The sequence below is a fragment of the Micromys minutus genome (assembly GCF_963924665.1).
Source record: "Micromys minutus genome assembly, chromosome: 13".
Taxonomy (NCBI): domain Eukaryota; kingdom Metazoa; phylum Chordata; class Mammalia; order Rodentia; family Muridae; genus Micromys; species Micromys minutus.
In genome coordinates, this window is record NC_137982.1 from 32,784,384 (window position 1) to 32,810,879 (window position 26,496).

The following is a 26,496-nucleotide window of genomic DNA, read 5'->3' on the forward strand; positions in this document are numbered from 1 at the left end:
TCTCCTCTCTCTTTTTCCAGGGTCTCTTGTACTACAGGCTGGCTGTAAACTGACTATGTAGCCAAGGATTACCTTGAACCTCTGACGCTAGAATTGTATGTCCTATCACACCTAGTTTATAGGGCGCTGGGGGAATCAGATTTAGGGCTTTGGGCTTTATAGGCAAGTGTCCTAGCTCCATCCTCAGCCCTGGATTTTGTGGTTTTTCAGAGCATTGTCATAACTACCTAAAGATAACATCCGCCAGGGCTAGGGGTGGATGGAAAATACAGGGAATGGCAGCAAAGAAAAAAAAAGTAATCAGTCTCCCTACTGCTATTAGAAACTAAACGTTTTAAAAACATATTTTCTTGCTCAAAATTTTTCTTGCTTCATTTTAGAAATAGCCAAAAATTTATAGGCAAGCTTTCTTTGAGATACTCTTTTTCAAGAACTCCATCTAGGCACTTCTTAGATTAGAAACTTTTAATAACATTTCAAGTGCCACAAAATTTCAAATTTTTTTTCCTTCTAAACAACAACACTGTCATGTCTTCCCAGTAAAAAAACCAGGTATTCCCGCGATGGAGGCACTATGTCTCATTTCTTTTTAAGCCAAATCTGCAAACTGAGATTGTTCAGATAATTGGTTTGTAATAAACATGGTGCACCAAACTGATTTCTAATATCCTCTTAGAACAACCAAGAAACAATAGAACTATTAATGGCAATGAAGCTTCCATAATTAAACATCAGGAACTGAGATAACAAGCCAAAATGTATGTACCTGTGGAACAGACAATTCTTGCAAATGGTTATTTTCATCGCCTCTCTATAGGGGGAAAAAGAACTCTAAAATAACAGCCTTCGAAACGCCAACATATATACTGAAGCCTCATAATTTTGGTAAATTTGGTAATAATACATGTTATTTAAAGAAAAAGCAAATAGCACACAAAACTTTGAAGATTAAAAAAAAGGGAAAGTTGTTTAATAGATGCTGTGATTTTTATGTGCAGCACTTTTTAAGCATTAAGAAGCAGTGATCGTCACTATCCTCAGCCACACAGGGCTCATTTGCACGTGCCCTCTACACCTTGAACACTGTTGATTCTGTATCCTTCCTGGGAGGCTTCTGAGGACCAATTTTTGGTAGCATCTCTTTGGCATACTGTGTTTTGTGGAGTCCAGCTTCTCGAAGTGCTAACTCAAATCGAAGACGAGGGTCGGAAGTTATCTGTAGACCAAAAAAAAGGGGGGGGGGAGTTAAGTAAACAAAACTTGTTTAGCTGAAGTTCATCTTTTTTTTGAACAACTTTATTTTAAAAAACAAAGATAAATGTACAAATTTTAAGCATTTTTGCATAGAAGTATATAAATACATTTTTGTCAGTGCTTGGCTTTTTTTTTTTTTTTCCCCAAAGGTTTGATAGTGTGCATTAAGCTCTTACTAGTTACAATGAGCATAAAGTACATGTAAAACAGGATGTAACCCGTAATTAGTCAAAGTTTTCTTGGTGTGTAAGGATTGAGCAAAATGTTTTTTTTTTTTTCCTTTGGGGGTGTTCAGAGCTTTCTGGGGTTAGCATCCCACTATCAGTGACTGCATATTATGTCTGTTCTTTTGTGACTGGGTTATCTCACTCAGGATGATATTCTCTAGATGCAGCCATTTTCTTGAGAATTTCATAAAGTCATTGTTTCTGATAGCTGAGTCGTACTCCATTGTGTAAATGTACCACAATTTTTGTATCCATTCATCCACTGAAGGGCATCTGGGTTCTTTCTAGCTTCTGGCTATGATAAATAGGGCTGCTATGAACATTGTGGTTCATGTGTCTTTGTTGTATATTGGAGTGTCTCTGGGGTAAATGCCCAGAAGTGGAATAGCTGGATCTTCAGGTAGTACTATGTCCAATTTTCTGAGAAATCGCCAGACTGATTGCTTAACGTTAACGTTTGTTTTCCCAAGTTGCATCATTTTTAAAGGTTGATGGCTAGATGATAATAATAATAAATAATATTAGTTCTAATTTTTTACTAAATGTCCAAACTATTTTCTACACTATCACTTTCTAGTGCATTATTTATTCCAATATAGAGTGAATTCAATAATATGTACTACATCAATCAAATACAATATATTGAAATTATTTTAAAAGTGGAATTAATAAACCTTACTTTCAGTACTATTAATGGTTACTTATTGCTGGCTAAAATCATATAGATAAAGGATTATAAAATAAATCTACATTAATAAATAAAATCAATCTTTGGAATATATTTTTATATATTTTAAAATATTTTAAAAATATTTTATATTTAATATATTTTATATATTTTTATATTATTTTTAAAAATCCTGTTTTTAAGTTTATGAGTGTGGCTGCATGTAAATGTACTGTGTGTGGTGCTTACAGAGGCTAGGAGAGGGTATGGAAAGTTAGTTAATGAATCCTGCATTATTAAAAGTCGAATTGTAAAATGACAATCGGAAAGAAGGTAGCTATGGAATCAATAATTCTTGCAAATAAGATTTATGCATTACAGCTTGTCAGCGATGGCTCAGGTAACAGAAGTCCCGTGATCTTGGGTAATTTGGTAATGACACCTAGAACTAGAGTTGTGGAACGTTGTGAGTTGCTAGGTGGCTCTCGGGAGGCAAACCCAGGCCCCTTGCAAGACCCCCAAGTACTCTTAACTGATCAGTCATCTCTCGGGCCCCTGAGCATCTTCTAACTGCCACGTTAACTTCGCTGTCATTCAGCAATGTGCAAACTCTGCATAAACATATGGTCACTCCTTGAAAAAGAGAATTTGGGGCTGGATTTCTGTTGGGTTAAAAACTTGCGCCGGTTGTAGTTAATAGTTGGGGTTTATCTGTGTCTGCTCCACCTCAGGGCTCAGACCGCTGGGGGATGCAGAACGCGGGAAGTTTGACTTCGCTTACCCCACACCACTGCTGGGCGGTTGTCGGGCTGTGGGAAGCCACTGGGAAATCGTTCCGGGGTGGAAAAGCACAGTCTGGCGTGCTGGGGACAGATAGCCAGAGCTGGCTCGGGAATCCCCAAACCTGCGACAAGGCCCCGGGTCCTCTGGTTCCCAGGCTCTTGGACCCTGAGGCTCTGCTGGATCTAGCCCAGGGCTGAGGGGGAAGAGAGGGGCCTGAGTTTAAATACCTGCGGCAGGGAGGAGTGTCTGGGAAGAAGAGCTAATTGGCCAAGCCTCCAGCCTTTAGGTACCTCATTATAATGAAGACCTGTCTTGAGCCTACCTGACCTTCGGTCACGTCCTCACCTGTGGAGGGGACGTTGCCCTATGTGACCGATGGTCACGGAGGGTTGTGATCCAGAAATTTTAGGGAAGCACCTACCATCACCATGGCGTCGATACATCTCAACTGGGAATCAGGATGCCTTTCACAGCCCACAGCCCCACAGATTTCTATTTCAAACAGAACTTGAAAATGCCCCACCCGTCCCACGCTAAGTAGGAGTAGGCACACGGACGCCCCAGCTTCTGTTCCCATTTATACTTAACTGGCCTGTGGTCCCCTTCCTGTGACTCTTAAATGTCAACACATTCCTTGTCATGATAAGAGATGACCACGTGTGGACATTTTGCCTCTAATGTCATCCAACTCCCTGAAAGACGCAGTCATAAGCTTCTGAAAAGAGCTTCCTCCGTGCGTTCCCGATTGAATGGGAGCAATGGGAAGCTCACAGATAACTGATGTGTGGCCCTGCCTCGGGTAATGAAACATGGAGGTGTGTGTGGTGCTGCTGGCATGGGGGTGCTTTCAGGTGAGAAACAACCAGGGTAGCCTTAAGTCTGACAGTCCTCCAGTAACCAGAGAGGAAGAAAGAGATCTAATTGGACAGTGTAATGGCTGGTTTTGCGTCAACTTGACACAAGCTGGAGTTATCACAGAGAAAGGAGCCTCAGTTGAGGAAATGCCTCCATGAGATCCAGCTGTAAGGCATTTTCTCAACTAGTAATCAAGGGGGGAGGGCCCAGCCCATTGCGGGTGATGCCATCCCTGGGCTGGTAGACCTGGGTTCTGTAAGAAAGCGGCTGAGCAAGCCAGAGCAAGCCAGTAAGTAACATCCCTCCATGGCCTCTGCATCAGCTCCTGCTTCCTGACCTGCTTGAGTTCCAGTCCTGACTTCCTTTGGTGATGAACAGCAATATGGAAGTGTAAGCTGAGTAAACCCTTTCCTCCCCAACTTGCTTCTTGGTCATAATGTTTGTGTAGGATAGAACCCTGGCTAAGACAGATAGGGAGCCCCCACATACAAATTTTGAGGTGAAACTGGTCAATTTTAGGATGAGGGGAGTTTGGGCAGAATGCTGTGCCACTTAGGAGCTTGGTGAAGACAGGACACTCTGGGTGGGATTTGGAACTAGTAGCCTTTAAGGCCGTGCTAGCTAGTGCCACACACAGTGTTTGCTTCCGCTTTTAGCATCAAAGTGTGGCTAAATAAGATGAATCTGATCACAAAGTCGGAACAAATGAAGGTGGTAGGAAAAAAGGGACGGAGGGAGGGGGAGATCAGGAGGCCACTCTGACTGTCTAGACATGAAGTAATAAATACCTAAACCTGTCTGGAAGTGGAGGCTACCTAACTGTCAGACATAGTCTGAAGGGAAGCCTCAATGACAACCAATCAGAAGCAGGGCTGTGGTAGTGAGAAGCAGGAGGCCAGAATGACCCACAGGTCCCTGTCTGAGAAACAGCCATTTGACCCAGGCTTCTCTTCTGTGCACATAGATTCTGACCCACTTTCAAGGACTCCCACTCCCTCTCTGACCTACATGCTGTTACTCCCGAATTCTCTCTGGGATTCACCTCTTTGTCTAGCACCAGGACTGTGGAGCCTTAACTTTTTTTTTCATTATCCAATTTTTGAATAGAAAGTAAATGAAGAGGGAGGTTTCTCCTCCTCCGTTTCTTAAAAGGCTGCTTTAGACCCCTCACCCTAAACACAGCAGGGACAGATCAAACCTGCTCCCCAGGCTTGTCTTTCCGTCTGTGTTCTCATATGGTTAATGACACATCCACAGAATGGAATAAAGTGTTGAGTCACTGCTGAGTACCAGGCAGCGTCCTAGGCAGTTGATATTTATTATCTCTAATCCCCAGAAGAACTTTGCAAGTAATTATTTTAAAAATGAAGAAAACAAACATAAAAATGTTAATAGCTTAGGCGACTACACGCAGCCAGTAAATCTCCAGTGTGGATCTGAATCCACAATGCGCAACTGTGGTAGTTGTCTAGCTTGGAATCGTCCTCGATTTCTTTATCCCCCCCTCCCCCATCTCTCCAGCCAGAGCTGCCTGCGTATGACTCACTCATCATCACTTCCTGGCCTCTCCCCCCAAACACCCATCTATTTCCCATTCAAGATCCAAGGATAAAATACAAATGTTATTATTTAACTTACCTGCTTTAAAATAGCATGTCTGGTCATGGGAGAAAGGTCAAATGTCTGAGGAGAAAGGCTTCCTGTGCGTCAGAGCTGGGCCCTAGCCCAAGTTTCCTCTCTCACTGTAGCACTTATCCCATGCCCGTGCCTCTGTCGCACAGTAAAGACACTCCACAAAGAGCCTTCTCTCAGTCTCTTCTGCCTAGGGAACCCCCAATAGCTTGGCCCTGCACCTTAGGACTTTTCCTTCCTCTGAATTTAGCCTGTGTAGGGGCCAGGTGCCTCTGTATTTTCGAAGATGGTTCTAGGGAGATATAAACCTACATGTTCCTAAAAGTAATTCTGCTCCCTGTGCACATCGGCCTCTTTTCCCTTTAAGCTGTAAATCATCTTGAATGAGTTTACTAACAATCGGCCCAGATCGTAGACTCTGCTCATGCTCAGAAGCACGAGCTCTCTAACCTCCTGGGCACGGTGGTACGGAACTGGCCGCACACAGTGCATTACTTCTGAATATAATACTTCTCTTCTTGACCTAGAGAATCACTTCTTCCAGGAAGGAGCAGTCTGGCTCATTGAAGGCGGGGCCAAAAGCTACGCTCTTTCACATAACCAGAATACAGTGTCTATTTCATAGGTTAATTACTAATGAATGGAAGTTTCACCTTGCTATTCGAGATCAAATATGCAGCACGAAGGAGAGGCACTTTGGATGCGTTTGGCAACAGGATTTTGAGATTTTGGCATGTTCTCCTTAGTTCTGTAAAACTCATGCATGCTTGCCTCCTTAATTTGAGTGATATCCGTTCATTCATGTCTTCTTTCTTATCCATCTCGGTTCCAGCCAGAACCAACACAGATTCTAAGCTCCTGCAAACAGCTCCAGGGTCCCTCAATGGTGTTGGCACAGAAAATGCTCTATCCCTAGCTCTAAGAACAGAATGTGTTGTAGCTATTGTCAGAACTGTTGGGATCACTAGCTGCTTATTTAACAGAATTTGTACCATGAATTTAGAAAATAAACTCCCAATATGACAAAGAAAGCTTTGAACCTTAAAGAAATACCAATGATCACGTTTTAAGTCAATGACTTTTGAGTGAAATGTTATAAAACCTCTTTCAGTGACAGATATAATTTTAAACTCTTTGGTTTTATGTTACACTTTTATAATATTTAGATTCAGACAGCAGTTATGTGTTCTTATTTACAAAGAGAAAATATGCTAATATGTAGGGTATGTCCAGGTGAATGTTAAGAATCATTAGGAACTCAAAGTGCACACTTGAACAATCCTTCCTATTCTCAGCACGAAGTTTGCCCCAGTGTGGCCACTTCCCATAAGCACCTGCTGCTCATTGTACGTAGTCAATGTGAAAAGCGGCTTTTGAAGAATGAATTCTTCCTCACTTTCAGCACCTGTCCTAGCTTTCCAGGCCAGTGTCTCCGACATCATTCTAACTGGATCGGACTGGACAGCGACAGCAACCTAAGAGAAGAGAAAGCAGAGCCACTCAAAGGCATTACAAGCTGAATGCTTCTGGGTAAGATTATGGGTTTGCTTAGTGACTATTAAAATTGTTTTATTGGGGGCTGGAGAGATGGCTCAACAGTTAGGAGCACTGACTGCTCTTCCAGAGGTCCTGAGTTCAGTTCCCAGCAAACTCATGGTGGTTTACAACCATCTGTAATGGGATCCAATGTCCTCTTCTGGTGTGTCTGACAGCTACAGTATATTCATATAAATAAAATAAATAAATAAATCTTAAAACTTGCATACAATTTTTATTGAGTCTAAAACTTTACAGCAAAGAGTAAAGGAATAGTAAATTCAGGCCAGTCCCAGTCACTGACAAAGGAGTTAAAACACACATCAAACAAAACATTAAAGATTATAGTCACCTATTCATGATTAAATAGTCACAATTATGATTGATTTCAGATATATATTTATCTGTGTGATAAAAGTCAAAGGCAATCTGACACTGAAAACACCCTTGAAAATGACAAGTAGCAATGAAGATTCATTTTTTTAGCAGCTATCGTTCTATGGTTATGAGTAACAGCATCATGAGGCTTTCTGGTATAGTCGACTGCCTAATCATTACTGGACAAGCTGAGTGTACTTCCGTTGTACTAGGCGAGTGGATTTCTTGGGACTGTTAAAGACAATGAGCTGCCATTTTACTATAAAAATGTAGAGTTATTTTAATATGGAGTCCTTGTACTATATAACAATAACTACTCTGACCCAGATCTTAATGAAAAGAAGCCACTCATTTTGTCAATAATATGCACCATTACCAACACCTGCCTATTAATTCTGCAAGTCAAGAATTTGCATGCAGTAAATGGTATTTTAATGCCATTTCCAAACTGTGATAAAATGACTGGGGGCAAATGTAACTTAATTGTTATAGGTTTCCTAGCTCAGACACCATATATCACAGTTCTAAACACTGATTCCACGTGGTGAGAATAGAAGTCTTTTAAAGGGCTACTAGGTAGAAGGAGTTCTGGTCACTTGAATTCTGTAGTAACCATGTGTAATTCCTTACTAATGATTGAATAATTTGATTTTTTCAGATATAGTAAGAACAGAATTTATATTCTTATGCTTTGGATTTGTCTCTACAGCCTATTTCATCGAAGAGAGGGACGATGTGAGAGCTGTCTTAATGGGAGTCCTATTTGATGCTTACTAGCTGTGTGGCTCTAGTAAAAAGCACCTGACCTCTTGGTTTCTGCTTGTACTACATGGGGGGTGTTAATAATAATTACTTCAGAGGGATACTGAGGAAGCTAAGTCTCACCCAAGAGTCTTGGAATAGGGCTTTACACTCAGTAAGCACACAAATTTTAACTCCAAGTTACTGCAAACCTACGGGGCAGGTACTACCTTTAGTATTCCCATTTTCCAGATGAGGAAACAGAGCCAAGGCAGGTTAGGTAAGACAATCAAGGCCAACGCTTGAATAACCTCCACTCACCCAGAACTACACAGCCACCTCCCATTGGCTGGGCTGTGCAGTTATCAGTTGCGCAAAGTTCAGAAAAATTACCCAAGCAACTGCCTCACGTGTCTCAATTTCTTAAGTCCCTGCATTTGCCACGCGGTGTCTACTTTTATCTACTTTGCCTACTTTTCTTAGGCAAGGCTACAGGAGACTTTTAATGCTGTACATTTGTAAAGTGGTGCTTAAACAGACTTGTTGACGGTGGAGTTTTCCAAGCAAAGGTTCCCACTTGAGAGTGGATTATCTTGCTCTACCACATTTTTGAGGACAGGGAAGTCCTTTGACTGGAAACAGAGTTTCACTGATGCAAACAGATACTGTTTGGATAATGAACTAGAAAGGATGGGGACACACTTAGAGCTTGGGAGAGAGGGTTTTAAATACTGCTGATAAACTTCTTTAAATATATCAAGAAACTGGACCTGGTTCAACATAAACCTCACTGGCTCCTGGGAATGAAAACCATGTCCTAGTTTGGAAAAGTTACATTATTTTTTTGTATAGCAGACATCATGATCCAAGTCCCAGTAATAATATCATTAGCACACTTAAAATGAAAATTTCCAAATTGAAAACACCTGTTTTCGTAGGGCTTCTAGCCGCCTCTCTCTCTCTTCTTCTTCCTGCACCTCTTGAAGGGCCATTTTTTTTCTCTCCATCAAACGCTTCTCCAACAGTTCTTGTCTATATTTAACCCTTTTGAAAGGAGACACAGGACAGGTTGGGGCCGTAATTAACTCACATACACAGTACACAGACAAGAACACAACAGGAGCCATCTTAGAAGGGATGCCACTCCGCAGCTTGATTTTACTTGGTTTGATTTTTCAATCCAAACAGTGAGAGGCGAGTTACAGTGATTCCAGTGACCAGTGTGATACAGGAAAGCCTGAAGTCACATCCAGCTGAGGCCAGTCTTCTCTGCCACCATTTTAAACCCTGACCCTGTGGCTACAGCTAAGGTACCCTGAGCAATAACCACACGATCCTGAGTTATGACACAGCCTTCTGACGACAAGTTTGATCACAGCTTGAGGGGCTGCAAAGACTGAGTTCCTGACTGAATGCGCGTAGTTTTAGAAGGCAGGGTAAAAATCCATCCTGTAATATTGTGCTTAAATTAGGTAGCTTACTAGAACTTAAACGCTGCTTCATATACAGTGTCTCTCCGCAAAGTGGGCTTATGGGCATGTTAAGAAACTTTACATATTGCACTCTGACATCTGTAGATGGCAGCAAAAACATGACTTTTCCCCTTCAGCATTTGTTTTCCATCTGCTTTCAAATCATGAGACATTAAAACAGGGTGCATTAAAACATAGCTCAATGCTATGAGCTGTCCTAGCCCTCTCTTGTTTGTATTCCTTCTATGCTCTGTCCAGCGGTTACCTAGCAACAGCCAGGTAGGCCTGGCTTGCTAAAAGGAGGACTGTTTGGCCTCTCTGACTCTCTCTGACTGACTCTCCACTCTCCCTAACCCCTTTCTCCCTCCCCCTCCTCCAAGTGTTCCTGGTCAGCTTCTCCTCCTCCTCTTCCTTCTCTTCTTCCTCCCCCTTCTCTCCTTGCCTCCTTCCCTCCCCCCATCTAGGTCCCTTCTCTTTCTCTACTTCTACTCCCTTCTCAACTCCCTTTCTTATGCTCCCAAATAATCTCTATTCTATACTAGACCTGTCGTATGGCTGGGCCGGTACCTCAGGAGAAGGGATACCTCAGCATGGCCCCGCTGAGGCACCCCTCCCACCACACCAAACCTCAAACTATAAAACATATCCTTGTTTTATAAAACACATCATCACTCTCTGCTGCCCTTATTCGAGCATCGAGTAGCCTTGATTACTGCTGTCTTATTCTCAAAGCGATTCTGTTGACTTAGAGGAGATTCACCATTTCCACAAAGCTGGCACCTGAGTTCTCAGAAAGACGAAGCCATGATGTCCTTCTATGGGTAACAGCTTAGATTTAGTATGTTTTGTCACATTGGTCACAGATGCCCTTTGCCCCTAGTATACACAGCAGTGTTTTCTGTGGAGGTGTCTTTACTGGCCTTCCATGCCGGAGACTCCCGTCTGTGTTAAGTGTCCAGGAGGCAAAGGTCTTGTACTAAGTGCTTTACAATTACTTTTTTTACACTTCACACAGTCATAGGTAGATGGTATAATTTTGGATATATAATTTTGTCTTTCACAGGTAAGGAATGGAGGCACAGACAAATGGTGTAATTTGTCCAAAGTCTCACTCCCATTAAGTAGCAGAGTAGAAATATAGCCCAAAATGACTGTTCTTAGCTCCGAAGCTTAGCCTCCACCACCCTACCTCCTGCAATTAACCTCTGTGCTGTCCTTCTCCCTGGATCTCTCCTCCTACACCAAGTGTCCCTAACCACCTACTGTGCTAGACAGTGTGGGCATGCTGGGAATAAAAGTCTTCCTTAGACATTTATAACTTAACATAGAAACAAGACATGCCTGAGAACCAAAGGTTCTCAGACTTGGCAGGCAGGTACAACTGTGGTCCCTTGCTGTTGTAGAAAAGTGAGGTGCCCACTTGTTGGATTGCCTAGGTACATAAGACGAGCTTCACGGAGGAGGGGCATTTGAGCTGTGTCCACAGCTCCAGGATTTTGGAGAATCCAGGAGTTGAGAGAGCAGAGAGGTGGAGTGGGGACAGGAGAATGGGCACCTTTCTGGTCTTAAACTTGTCACAGACAGCATGGGACCCAGGTGGAGCAGGGCGGGAAAGCCATGGGCTAAGCCTGGCGGTCATTTCGTTTCCTCAGATGTGGAATTTGGGAGGAATGTTCTTGAAATTCTGCTTGCTCATGAAATGAAGGTAAAGGAGAAGCACAGGGTGAGGAATAAAGGCTCGTGAAACAGGAAGGTCACTGCGCGGTCTGAGAAGGGCGATCCTAGCCTTCTTTGGGGTCATGGTCATACTGCCATGATGCTTTTCTGTGTCAGGACTCAGTACAGCCCAACTGTGGGTTCCAGGGCCGCAGATCAGTATGCCTGTCTCGCCTGCCTCCGTGTGGGACTCAGTCGTTCCCATTCCCTCCTTTTCACTAAGGCGTGACAGGACACAACCTCCCTAATGAGATCCTACTCAATTTCATCGCTGAGTGTGTGCTACTTGAACTTCTGGGAAGGTTCAATTAAAAGATACCCTGGGACTTGCCAATTACCATATGCTAATTCTCAGAACCTTGGGAAGCTTTCCTTCCTGTGGGACATTATAGGTTGCTTTGTTTGCAACAAAGTTTCTTGTCTGCTTTGTGGGGAAGTAATCCTCATTCTTGCCAGGAGAGCCTGATTGGTGAGGCAGAAATTGCAAACCAGACTATGGCATTTATTTCCGTCTGTAATATGGAGAAGGCTGGCTCGCAGTTTATTTCGAGGTTCATTCTTTGTTTACTAGGTATTCCTTGGCTCAGTGCCAGCCGTGAATCAAATGTTGCATCAGGCATGCGCAGCGACTCACCAACCTGGGTGACACACTCCTGTCATGGTACAGCAGACACTCTTCCAGAAGTTTCAAGACGGGGCAACTGTGAGATGGGCCTTGAGGGCGGGTGCTTTGATGACAGTGAGGCAAAAGCCATTGGCAGAGGTACAGATGCCAGACTTGGAAGCATGTCTTAGGACTATTCTAAACTTAAGACTCAAAGGAGGCAGGGCCAGGGGGAGCAGCCGTAGATTGGGAATAGATTGGGAAAAAGAAAGGATCACGTGAAAGTCTGGAGTTGAGGGACCATGGTAGGATTGGGGGACTGAAAAGAAATCCAGGAGGGTCACATATGAATACAGTGGAGTAAAGAGTGATATGGCCTCAGGCTGAGTAAGAGTCATAGCCTGGGGCTCTGTAAGCAGGAGAGCTAGAGTTTCTGACAGAATTGGGATGATCAGAACTCTACTTGAGGGTGCGGGACAGATGACAGAGATGGAGCAGTCTAGACCAGAGCTGGTTGTTTCTCATCCGATAAAAGAAAGAGACACTGGCAGAAGGTCAGAGAAGATGTGGGTTTAAGACGGGGAAGAAATAAAATAAATACAAAATGTCAGCTTGTTTTATGGGGTTAGGGAAAGTGACAGAGACAGGAAGAAACTGCAGTTTCACAGCAAACAAGATTGGCACAGAAATGGTTCCTGGACCTGGGTTAGACAAGGAAGGGCAGACTCCATCAGCAGCTTGGAACTAGAGTCACAGGAAAAATGGCTGCCCTCCATGAAGTGAGTGTAGGGTCTGAAGAGAAATGGGTCTAGGACTGATTTCCAAGGACACACCCTTAAGAAGGGGACAAAGGGAAAAGAAACTATTTAAGAAAACAAAGAGGATAAATGGTCCCAAGAAGGTAAGGAAAATGGTGTTAAATGCTACAGAAAGATTGGTTATAATCCAGTTATTACTGCATTGAATTGTGGGAAGTCATTGTTGATGTTGGCAAGAGCAGACTTTGGCAAGGTAGCTGAAGACTTAAGGGAGTAAGAAAGATGGAGGAACCATGGAGAAAACCCCATGGCTGATCCAGGTGGGATCCAGGCACAGGACAGGGCTGCAGAAAGTACGAGCTGACCACTCCTCGGGGAATGGATTCTAAGTTGTCCAGGTGAGCTTAACCTTTGAGAGTTCAAGGGCACCAGCAATGCAGTGACTCTAAATTTCTTACAGATGCTCGGGCTTAAGCTCAGACAATGCTTTGCTTAAAAGAGGAAGACTCCTGGAGCTACTTCTACTCTGGATAGAAAATTGTCTTTTTCCTGAAGAGAAGTGATGCAGAAAAGAACTCTTGGGAGAAAGCCAAATACTCACATATTCATGGGGAAAGAAAATAGCAACACAGTAAAGCCAATCATTTGGAAAATTTTCCACATAAATACTTTTAGTCATTTGAGGTAGCAGATTTTCTCCAAATTAAACTGTTGCTATGAAAGTCAATGTCAGGAAACGGCTAAACTCAATAGCTTTTAAGCTGTGCGCTGAATCCCCAAACAGGGGCCTTGCGTTCATTTCTCACTCTATTTTATGCTCTCTGAATCCACAAAGGTGGGAAGTGTTGCAAAAGAGACATTTGCAACTTCTCTTGGGGGAGGAGAGGCATCACATTGTTCACAAGCAACAGCTGCTGCAGAGTCAGGCCAGGTATTAACAAATAATCTAAGGACTTTATAAGCTGCCAGACTTTTGTGAGGTTGGGGGTAAGCTTTCATGAGGATAGGGAATATATGTGTCACTGAAGAGACTTGAATGTTCACTCCACTGGAAGTGAGCGGACCTCACGATGCAACAACTTAGGTGTCAGTGAGTAAACTAGAAAATCCAGATCTTTTTTTTTATCTGGAATCATTTGGGTAGCTATGGCAAACAAGGGGGAGAGGTTTGCCAAGAAGGGCACAAACTGGCAAGCGCTGTGGTTAAGAAACAAGAATATTCTCCCAGGACAACTGAAGCAGTAAGATGGAGCCGAGAGAGGGAGTTTCAGTTAGGGTCCAGGAATCAATATTGAACTGTTCCACTCTGGAGAGCCATCCACGTGATTTGCTCTGCCGAAATAAACTGTCTACAAACAAACTTTCTTCCCAGAGTAAAATTCATGAACCTCAACATTCAGCATGGTGGTGTTAAACATGTATGTGCTGAGGTCTCACTACCCGAGGGACAACAGCAGCAGCGTCTCAGGGAATGGGTTTTTACATGTTTGGAAACCCATTCTGGGCTCAAGCCTCTCTCAGAAAGTTATTTTTCCCACCATTTGAGGGAGAGTCCCTGTTATAGATAAGGCACTCAGGAAACAATGTATAAATCAAAATGGAGGTGAGCCACGCCTTCCATATAGGAGATCCAGGGCAAGCACACCACTGTGCGTCAACCCTGTAGCTCCAGGGGAGGGAAAAATTACCCTCCCCAACTCTGGGAAATGCACCAGCAGAGACAGAACTCCACAGATAGTTTTGTGAGCTCTGCCTCAAGGCAGTGATATCTGGAACAGGTGTGCAGGAGGCAAGAGCAAAGAGGACTCAGAGATTCTGGAGAACCAGGAACCAGTGAGCCCAGTCCAGCCCCAAACAGTGGCCAGCTTTGTTCCTTTGGGAGACTCTTGGTATCCCAGTTCCTGGTTGACTATCAGTGTGATCCATCAGCATTGCTATCTCCCCACCTTTCTCCAAACAGAGAAAACCATAGAGAAATGTGGCTACCCTGTCATGTTTTTCATGATTTATGGTTTGCTTTCTATATGAGCGACTAAGTCAACACTCTGGCAAGAGCTGTTCTCAGTAAGTTAGTTTGGGGTGACCACATCATAGGCTGGAGAGCCATTTCTTGGATAAATATGGGACGATGGTTCTTAGCTTGAGCATAATTAAAACCACTGCAACTTAACCAAAAGCTGATATCATTAGCTGCCTACTAACTCCACCAAATCCCACGGGTAGGGCCCAAGCACTGATGCTTGGTGAGACATTCCCACAGAAAATGCTAATAAACAAGAGCCAGGCTGAAGACAATGCCAGGCAGCTCAGCCTGAGCCTAGACTAGTCACCCGGAGCCTGGGCAGCTAGCAGCCTTTACCCCCGGGCCCAGAGGTTCTCAAGAGTAGTGAGTGGAGCCTGTAATCTATATTTCCAGTAAGTTCCTGAATGGCACTAATGCTGCTAGCCTGGAGACCACATTCTGAGAACTACAACATAGATAAATATATACATTAAAGGGACTTTACCTGACTATTGTTATCAGGACAAAACAAGGTACAAATTACTACCTAGGCGGGCTTATTTCTGTATACGTACTACACATCACAGCTACAGGCTTCAGGTCCAGTTCAAACTAAACATTCCTGATGGTGCTATTGGCATTAACCCTGCCCTCTCACACCTGCCTGTGTCCCCAAAACATGGGTGGCAGGCTCCCTGGGTGACCACAGCCTGAGGGTTGGGTGACCACAGCCTGAGGGTTGGGATCAGTGTCGTTGATGGTCTTAACCAGTGGTTGTTACAAAGCTTGTTTTTCCCTCGGATGAACAAAACATATCTCGATGACGGCTGAGACTCAAGGCAGAGGGGAATAACCAGAAGTATAATCACCCAAAAGAGGTGGCATGTCCTCCCTCCCCAAATAGTCCTGTGAGCTACAGAAAGGTGGGTACTGAATCACCCAGTCACAAGCCCCACAAAGAAAAGTGAAGCCCATTTCCTGTTGGCGGTAATCAGTTCTTAACCAGACGCAAATCACCCTGAGATGGAACATGGACTTGACCGGGGAATGTGGGGTTGAGGGTGAATAGAACAAGGTGTGAAGAAAGCGCCCAGGACAGGTGTTACAAATGTCACATTGGCCTTTTCCCCGTGTTAATCCAACAAGCCACTTCTGCCACTGTGTGTGTGTGTTTACCCCTCCCTCAAGTCATTCTGAAAGGTTTCTCCCTGACTTTCTGTAATCTATTTTATAGCCTTACCTACATTCAAAGTTTTCGCTACACAACTCCTTGCCAATATTATTGTAAGCGGGCATTGGAAATATAAACTAGGATATCTGCTGAGGTTTTAAAACAATAAAACTGACAGAAGCCCATCTTTTACCCAACCAGCTTGTCCTAGAAAGTCTTAACACAGTTGATGGTAAAATACCCCTCCTCTAGAGTCCATTCTTAATCACTTCGATTAACAGTTGTCCTCGGTTGTAAACCAGTGCTTCTGGGTGACAGTACTTCTGTAGCCACCCCTGAAACAGAGGGAACCTCTGGGGGTTATTTACTTTGATCCCCAGTGACAATCACAAAGATTTACCCACTGACTTTACAGTTACATGGCTTTGTCTCTCCCATGGTCTTCAGGCTTACTTCCTCCTTGCCCAGGTCATATCTACCAATGAATGACAATTACTCGAAGCTGTAACCAAGAGTCCTCTCTTCCTCAATAGCCCTTCCTCTTTCACAACCTACTTCCTAAGAGCAAACTTGGAGCTCAGCATCCATTGTGACTGTTGCCATGGGAGATCCTGTTGATGGCTCCAACCTTTCAGCTCATGGACCTCCTGAGAGAGGCTACAGACTGCACAACTCTGGAGGCTCATTCGTACGGACTGCCTAGCAGATTCCTGTTTGTTCTCAGTCAGTCTTACCCTACCTTTGGCTTTAGCTCATTATATCATCAAGAAAATTTTGCAGTTTTCAATGTTATTTATTAGGTACCATGTGCCAACCACTGGACTTAGAGTTTACAGTACTTAATTCTCCTACTTTCTTTCTTGGGTGAGGAAACATGACCAAGCTATGCTCTGTCTTCCCCCTATCATTGGAACCAATGGCCCACAACCACTCAAATCCATTGATTACCTTGCTTTCTTCTCTTTGGACATCAACCCCACCTGTTCCCAGTCCTGATTCTTTGTTAAATGTGTTATATGTTAATTTAAAGCTTTACAGAATATTTGACACACTCCACAATCATTTTCTTTACTCCAGATGATTGGCAGTCATGTCTCTTAGGTCATATGCAGCTCCCTCTTGATTAGGGAACCTCAAGCCCCTGCTTCACTGGAAAGGACACTGGCTTTCCTTTCTCAGGCCCTGTCCTGATGACCTTGCCAAGGTCTACCTTCTTTCATCCTCAGCAGGAGCCTGGTCTCTTATTTTCATTGTCATCCCTAGTACCTTGCTCCAGAAATGAGCCTCTTCCTCACTTTAGTTTCAGCCTCCATCTCTAACTACCCCATCATTCTCTTCTCCCATCCACAGGAGTTCTTCGACTTGGTGAGAATGTACCTACTAATGCTGCCCTCCTGCCTTGATAGAGACCATCTTCCATCCCTTATTCTTTCTACGAAGCCAGCTTGTAATTGAAGAAGTTGTCCTCTCTATGCTCAGTTCCTCCTTCATTTGCTCCATGCTGGCTACAGTCTGGCCTCTGTTCACTCTAGAAGCCACTCTCTGCACTGATACTACAGGCTACAAATTGTACATGCGTGAGTCTCTTTCAGAGCCTCTCTCCCTGTGAGACCTGTTGGCAATGCCCATACTGATGGCCACCACTGTCTTGGAATATGTCCCTCTTTCTGGCTGTGTCCCCAAAAACTCAAACTCTAGGTCCTTTGAATCTGTCCAACCAAGGCTCCAACATGAATTTTGGAATTCTTATTTTCTCAATTAAGAAAAAAAATAAAAGTAAGTAAGAAACTCCAGGAAACAGTCACTTCACCAAAAGCCTTGGATCTCTCCTTCAAAGCTGCAAATCCTTTGATCTTTTCTTTCTGTTGTAAGTTCAGGATTCCTCCCAGGCAAATCCCACAAGAACAACAGTGCTATCCTGCTGGCTAAATGCAGAGCTACTGACTTATGGGCAGCAAGTGACATGGATAGAACCAACTCACATTATTTTGTAAAAACTTAGGAACATATTCATGACAAGTCTAAATAAATTCCAAGTGCCTCTTTGCAGCCCTGGAGAGGTGACCATCATGTATCTTGGGTCAAGCTATGATTCTGTACTGTCAGTTATTTGGGAGTTGCTATGGCTCAAGGACAGACAGTTTGCACTGGTAATAATACCTTATAACACAAATGTAAGATCTCAGCCTAAAATATTCATAGCAGAGTCATTTAGCTACTTAAAAGCCTAAGAGAAGCACTCACAGAATGTATTACTTTGAGCAAGATGACATCTTGGGGCCAGGAAAGTCTCTTATATGCTTAAAGAAATGACTGAGGTGGCTTCCTATGTTGATTTATTAGCTAGAAAGTACCTTGTAAGTTGAAGATGTCTTCTAAAAATAATGACTTAACTATTAAAATAGTTGACTTTTTAATCCCCCTCTTTCTAACAGAAATTGAAAACCAGAGCCAACTGCCTATTATGGCCAAATCTAGAAGTTAATAATTAAACTGCACTGTGGTAGACATCTGTTGTTTTGAATCTCTCTAGCACTTACTGTGGTAGTTAAGAATTGTCTCCCAGAGGCTTCAGTATTTTAATATGTGGTCCCCAGTTGGTGGGGCTATTTGGGGAGGTTTATAAAGAATAGTCTTACTGGAGGAGTGGTGTCACGGTGGGAGAAGCGAGACTTAGAGAAATTAAAGACCTATTTCTAATTTGTTTTCTCCATTTTGTACTTGCAGCTAAGGATGTGAGCTCTTAGCCATTAGCTGACATGCCTGCTGCTTGCTTTCATGCTGTCCTACCACAAAAGATTCTTATTCCCTGGAACCAAAAGGCAAAATCAACTATCCCTTAAGTTGTGTTGATCATTGTGGTAGTTTGAATGAGATGTCTCATATAGGTTCATATGTTTAAATACATAGGCCCCAGTTGGTAGAACTGTTTAGGAAGGATTGGAAGATGGGACTTTGTTGTAGGGCATAGGCTTTCAGGTTTCAAAAGACTTGTGCCATTGCCAATGTGTTTTCTGCCTCTTGCTTGTGGTTCAAGATGTGAATTTTCAGGTTGCTCTAGCTGCCTACTGCAGACTACTTCCACACTGCCATCATGGACTCTGACCCTCTGCAACTGGAAGCCCAGAATGCACTCTTCTCTAAGTTGACTGGGTGAGGGTGTCTTATTACATCAATAGAAAAGCAACTAGGACAGTCATGGTATGTTATCACAGCAGCAGAATAGAAAGAAACCAACACACTGTTCAATGAATAGCAACCCTCTTCTACAGAATGACAGCTCCTTATTCCACAGATGTCTTTTGAGAGATTAATTCAGTCTTTTCCCCCTTCCTAAGTATAAGAAATTTACCTGTATCAGCAATGGTTAATAATAATACTAACACTACGAATAATAAGAATATATTATAGAAATAACTACTGTGGTTGGCTCTGAGTGGGCATTTGACTTCTGCTGAAACAATTTGAGACTCCTTCCCTGCAGCTTCTATTATGGATACTGAAAAAAACAATTCTTTCTCTCTGAGGTCACTATATTAGAAGGATCTGAACCTGGAGCTGCTTGTAACCAGGCCTCCTCTTCTTCCTAATGTCAAGTTCATCCATGTTTAGGAAATCCATATCAATGCACAACGAGATGCTAGAAAATGATGGGGGAAGGAGGGAAGGACCCAAAACACATGTTGACTCTCTGAAACAAGACCCAGTCCTGGACTCCTGTGCTTTCTAAGTGAGTTTATGTTGGTTTCTGTCAGTTGTTTGAGGGAATCCTGACTAATAAACATTTCATCTATGAAAAAGAGCATGTATCTTTCAATATCTATAGAAGATTAGCACACCACTAGCTGTGCAAGGTGGTATCTTTTAAGGGTAAATGATATCCGAAGCACATGTGTATTGTTTTACATAGGCATGGCCAAGTCAAGGACTCTAATGTCTCAGCCCCGCAGCAAGACTTTCCCCCAGTGAAGCAGGGAGGGGTGATGGACAAGCTTTTCCCTGGTCTGTGTGCCCATGTGGAGAGTGTGTGTGCTGAGAATGTCTACCATAACTTTCTCCCCCAGTTTGCTTCTATTAAGAGCAGTTAAACCTGCCTGTAGGTTGATGTTAAGATGATACATGATTGGACAGTAGAGAGTGGGTGGGGACAAAGTTGGTAAAGTGGAAGAGAAGGAGAAAAGGGGGAGATTCGGGAGGAGACAACATGAAAGCAGGGGTGAATGTTTCTCTTGGCACATCTCTATATGGATAAGGTTGTTATGATAAAGGTTGTTAGGATAAGGGTTTCTATGGGTCAATTTATCTTATCTAAGTGGGCAGTTTATATCTGTGTCAACTGGTTGTAAGCTTATTGTGTAGAGAGATTGTGGACTGAAAATTTAACATATAAACCCGTTTGATAAATTATTGATTGTTAAGTTGTGACTTTACTGGGCTGTGGAGGACAGCGTGTGAAAGCAGAAAACAATACACTGGAGCAGTCATGACTACCTGGGACAGAAGTAGCCAGGGCAGGTGGAGTGGACCTCCTGGGTCATAAGAAGATGGTGTCTTAGTGCTTAGAGTACTTAGAGGCAGCGTAGAGCTGTTAAGATACAGATACCCCACAGGGCCATGTGGTCCTACAGGAACCGAAACTAGTGTGAGACAAAAGGTTATCACTTTTTATTATTACTGCAACACCTGCCTGCTAGTTCAGTCATATATAATAACTCTGTTTCCTTGTTTATGTCTATTAGTAATCCAGTCTCCTTGTTCAGCTGTATATAACAATTCCACCTTCCTGTTTAACTGTATATAACAAACAAGCTGAGCTTCCAGGGTGCTTTGGCTTCTCCATGACAGGGTCCTGACCACCTGATCCCCTTTTCTGCATCTCTTTGTTATTTCTTCATCTCCTCATTGTCTCTCATCAGGGTTCCCAGATCCAAGCTTTGCAAGAATGTGGCACCTACTGGCTTATTTCCCATACTTATGACTCATGGAATATAACTATCCCACAGCATATTAACCTGTGGACCATGATATATGTGTCCAAGTAAGTTTTGGAAAACTTCAAATGAAGACAACGGGGTGTCTTCATAAAAGAGTTGCTCATATGTGCAATATTTTGTTGGTAGATATAAAGAATCTTCAAAAAAAAGTTTTAATGTGCTCATTGTCCAAATTTATTTGTTAACAGAAAAGCTGTCAGTAGACTCCAGTTTAGAGACTGTCACTTGCTTTTTATAGGCAAGCAGAAGTTTTCTAGCAAGCTGACAAACACAGACATGTATCTAATTGCAACAGTGCACTATACACACTATAGTTTTGTGTGTCTTTCCTTACTACTGTATTACATTTCCTCCACACAGTATCTGTGACTTGGCATCTCTTACAGTTATCAAAGTCTGTAAGACATAAAAGATAAATACCCTGAATGAAAGGCAGGATGAATGGTGATTGAGATGAAAAGCAACCCCAGGAGTCAGTAGTCAGTCAATACAAACAAACAAACAAAACCATCAATGTATCAAACACACACCCCTCACTATACCTATAAAGTTGGAATTGTTTTCTGAGATATTTAACCATTCAAAGCACTGGAAGAAGAGGGGGAATAAAGAAGAACAAACCTCATATTTGATTTCTGTGAACAATTAGAAAAGATAAAAGTCATACCTGTGAGATTTACTAAATCTGGGACTAGAGAGAAGCAACAGGCTTTGTGATACTACTGTTCTTCTTATTATGAACTGAAAGCCAAGAGACCACCCAGGAAAATCCCTATGCCTCACTCGAAACAGGAAGTCACTTACTGCATACTTACATATGAAATCTCTACTCGCACCAATGTACAACCGTCATCTTTCTGTAATGCACATAAAAAACCCTGAAGTGGTGGTTCCTTTTTATTTTTGAATCACTAACTCAACTGAATTATGAAATGACTGTGGCACAAGCAAGGCTTGCCTCTGGGTATGCATGTGAGTGTATTTCTAGAGAGGATTAACTGAGGAGGAAGAATTCTTCCAAATTAGGGTTGACATAATCCCAATAGCTGGAGTCCCGAGTTGAATACCATGGGACAAAGGAGAAAGTGAACTAAGGGCTGGCATTCCCTTCTCTCTGCTTCCTGGCTCACTCAGATGTAAACAATCAGCCTCACCCTCCTACTGCCATGCTCAAGAGCCAACACAGCTGTTCTGCTTCTCCTGCTATAAGAAACCGAACCATTTTGAGCTATAACCCAGATAAACCCTTCTTCACTGAAGTTCCTTCTTGACAGCTGTTTGGTCACAGCCATAAACACACTACTGCAAGGAGCACCTGTCTAAAAGCCCACCCAGGAGCTGGCACTTGCCACGTGTGACCAAGGAAAAACATCTGCCCTGGCACCATAAAGAAATAGGCACAGGGCCACAAACTCACAAATGAGTTGTAGGTAGACTTAGTTTAGCTTCATGAGGAAGCTTTCCTCGAGTTTGAGTTCTTTCATTTGTATAGAAAAAAAAAAAAAAAAAAACAACAACAATGTTTTTAAAGGCAAGAACAATATAAACAGTTAGTTTCACTGGGAGATGCTTTGAAAGAGCCCTCAAAACACACACAATATTTTTGATGTCCAAAGATCCAAAAGATATGCCCTTTAAAGTACAAAACTTATACAAGCCAGGCTAATAAAATATGCCAGTGTGCTATAAAATTCCAGTCTCCAACCAGGTTTTATGTCCTTTAACTTAATGAGCTGTAGTGGGCACCTTTGTCCTCAGGTAGTGCACTGTGAGGCCAAAGCTGGATTCCCGGGTTCACAGTCCTGCTGGAAGGTACATTCCAGCTCTTTCCCTTCGGGAAAACAATTTAAGTAAACAAGAGTCTTAAACTCAACTTCTCAACAGTGCTTTAAAACCCTCTATCCATCGCATTTTTTTTTACCCACATCTCTCAGAACTTTGGCAGACGGCAAACATCAAAAGGACCAGAGATCTTTATATATATATATATATATATATATATATATATATATATATAAAATGATTCCGCTGCCCATGGTAATGCAGTCAACCTTGATTTTCATTCAGCCTGGAAAATGATCAGCAAATAGGCTCAACAAACAACTTTAACATCTGAAGCAAAAAAAAAAAAAAAAAAAAAAAAAGAAGAAGCATAAAAATTTGCTTTCGTAAACACATCCTGGGAAGGTTGGTGCTTTATTTCCTCTTTTCTGTTTTTGTTTTTGTTTTCTTTTTTTAAAAAGGCAACCTTTTAATTTTTATTGTAACAATATTCTAAAATATTTACTGTCAGAACTTGAGTGCTGGGAAGGTAGATGATTTGGTAAAATGGTTGCCTTGCAAACATAAGGGTTTGGGTTTGGATTTCCTTGAACTCACACAAATAAATAAATGAATAAATGAATAAATAAGTAAATAAATAAATGAATAAATAGCTGAATATAGTGACATATATCTATAATCCTAGTGCTAGGATGTGTGTAAGAGGAACAGGTAGGTCCTTGGTGGCTCTAGTGTAATTGGTGACCTCTGGATTCAGTGAGAGACATTGTCTCCAAAAATAAGAAAGAAATAAAAAAAAAGAAACTTAATATAAATAACATCACACAAACATGAACACACACATGAATACATACATTCAAATCACATACAGACACACTAGTGGTTGTCACTCAAAAAATAACATCTGAGGTTGCCCTCAGGCCTCCACAAGTGAATGTTTGCACACTCTTGCACACACACACACACACACACACACACACACACACACACACGCACGCACACATGCACATGCACATAGACCCACACACAAACCTTTTTCTTTGGCCATTTGAAGTATTCTTTTAGAAAACAATAGTTAAGTATACTAATTATTGGTTGTGACTTTTCTAGGGCACTTTTCCTTGTGGCCCTCAGAGCTGGCTTACTCTTGTTTCAGCTAGCATGTCAGCCAGCTTCTTCAGTGACTCCACCTCCACTTTGCCTCCCTGAACAACCTTTTCTCTGCCCAAGGAGTCAGCCTTCTAGACCAAGCCCTGGAATGATCCTTCTTTCTTTAGCAATAGCCACCCCTAGAAAGCAGTACCCCTGGCTTCTGGCTAAGGTAACCCTGCCATTGAGCATGACTGGGTATGAATAAAACCCTGTGATTTCCTTTCCCAAATCACAAAGTGGGATATGGCCACACCAATCTTCCACGGGAAATCTCTTAGGATGCCTCTTAAAGGGAATGGAAGAGCTGGAGGAGAGCCATAGACCAGGGAATTATAATGAAACTAGCTTCCAAGAATGGTCAATTTCTAAACATTAATGCTACATCAGAATTTTAATGAAACCCCTAAGTGGAGAATAAGCAGGGAAAAGAGACATGGGAAGAGTAGAGGAGGGTTTCCCATGCAGGTTGCTGGTATGAACATGACAGCTAACACTACCAAAAATCTCTTTCAGTGAAAAGCCAAACATCGGTCTATTTTGTTATAGCTGACCAAGAAATAGGCTGTCTCTTGTCTACGTTCTTCTCATAGTAGAGCAACAACTTGAAAGGCACCTTAGAGAAGAATGTCATCTGTCCTTCCAAAGGCTGCAGGACCAGAGAACACAGACCCGGCTTCCCATGGAGCCTGAACATGACCCCATCAACAGTGAGGTCTACTGGCTCCGAATTAAGCCCACAATAGGGTAACAGTGTAGCGAGGCTTTTCCTCTAACCTAAGTGGCTAAGCAATCAGTCCCATTGCCTGGGACTGAGAGAAGTTAATGGCTATGATTCTAATTCTTCGAGGTGAAGCCAGCCTTGTCTCTAGTGTTAAACACTAATCAAAGGCTCTCCACCAGACTCTGTAGCATAATCTTCCATTCAGAAAATGTTTATGTCTTATTATTATTTATGTGTGGATACGTATGCCATATTGTACATGTGGAGATCAGAGGACAGTTTTGTGAGGTTGGTTTTCCCTTCTACCTTTATATAGGTTCTATGCACCGCACTCAGGGTTGCCAGGCTTGTGTGACCAGCATCATTACCCACTGAGCCATCTTGCTGGTCCTATGTTATAATACGAATTGTCCTCTTTCAGATGCTACAATGCATATCTCTCAAGCTCTGTGTCCTGTGGACTGAATGTAATATGTCCTCTTATAGGCTCATGTGTTTGAACGTTTTGTCCCCAGCAACTGGTGCTGTTTAGGAAGGCTGTGGCATGTTTAGATGAGAAGCTTTGTTGAAGTGGGTCTGGTAGAGGGGTTGTCTTAGTTAAGGTTGTACTGCTGTGAAGATACGATAACCATGGCAACTCTTATAAAGGACAACATTTAGTTCGGTCTGGCTTACAGTTTCAGAGGCTTAGTTGATTATCATCTGTAGATTGATGTTAAGATGAGTGATACACGATTAAACAGTGGAGAGGTGGGCGGGGAAAGATTATTTCTAAGGGTTTCTATGGGTCTAAATTTATCTTATATAGATGGGCAGTTTATATCTTTGTCCATTGGTTGTAAGCTTATTGTGTAAAGGGTTTGTGGATTGAGAATTTAACACATAAACCTGTTCGATAAGTTAATGGATGTGGATTCATGTTTGTACCAGGCAGTGGAGGAAAGTGAGTGAAAATAACACATCGGGCGGTTGAATCCACCTGGGTCTGAAGCAACAGGGTCGGTGGAGTGAACCACGCTTGAGTTCTTAGAGGCAGCATGGAGCACCAAGTTAAAAATCCCTGCAGTGCCACGTTCCCGCCTCCCGTTGCTGGCACTAGCATGGGATAAAAGGTTTCAGTGTTTTAATATTTACCGCAATAATCATCATGGTAGGAATCATGGCAGTGTGCAGGCAGACATGGTGGTAGAGAAGGAACCAATAGTTCTACGTCCAGATAAGCAGGCAGCAGAAAGTGAACTTCTAAGCCTGCCCCCACAGTGACACACTTCCTTCAGCAAGGCCACACCTACCCCAACAAAACCACACCTCCTAATAGTGCCATTACTTGTAGACCAAGCATTCAAATGAATGAGCCTATGGGACCATTCTCATTTAAAGCACCACAGGGCATCTTGAGGTGTGATAACCTAGCCTTCCTTTCTCTATACTATGTGCTTGCTTTCTAACTGTGCATAAAATATGACCAGCCCTCTCAAGAAAATAATGTAACCTGTTATTTAAAACAAGAATATTTATGAAGGCCTTCTTTTGAATGTATAACTTTCTGATACCCTGCTTCTGGTTTCCTAAAGATTGTCATCAACAAATCTGTCCTCTGCTGAGGTCCTTGGCTTAGAAAATAAGTTTGTCACTTCAGTCAGACAGACAATATTTCCTCATATGTGTTCTCTAGGCAGAAACATCCTGTGTAGACAGCTCCAGTTCTGTGCTTTAGAATGACCATACACCAAATTGGCATCAAAGTAGATAAAACAAGTCTTCTTGAAAATAGACCAATCACCACCGTGATTGGAGGGAACCCTATGTGAGCCTACTTCAACATGAGATCATTTATGGATGGATGCCCTAGGAAGGGAGGCTTTGTGGAGTAAGCTTTGATTAACTGAAATATCTGTGTCTGAGAGAAAATCAAACCTCAAAAAGCCTAGGCTTTTTCAAACTTTTACAGCTTGCAAGCCCACACATGCTTGCTTGGCGATGAGAACCCTGTTCTGTTTGGGAGATTTGAAAAGAGCAACAGTAGCTTAAAAAGTGAAGACTTCTCTGCC

General features: G+C 42.6%; 1 protein-coding gene across 2 annotated transcripts in view; it reads right to left on the minus strand.

The window, feature by feature from the left end:
- Positions 1-1,069: 1,069 nt before the first annotated feature.
- The window catches only part of CCDC148 (coiled-coil domain containing 148), a gene marked incomplete at both ends in the record, with an annotated part of 183,164 nt that continues 157,737 nt past the window's right edge, over positions 1,070-26,496 (minus strand). For both annotated transcript variants that reach the window (XM_080927016.1, XM_080927015.1), the window contains 3 exons: positions 1,070-1,216; positions 6,753-6,893; positions 9,000-9,117. In XM_080927016.1, the coding sequence (XP_080783142.1) occupies positions 1,070-1,216; positions 6,753-6,893; positions 9,000-9,117 (406 nt within the window). The remainder of the gene's footprint in view (positions 1,217-6,752; positions 6,894-8,999; positions 9,118-26,496) is intronic.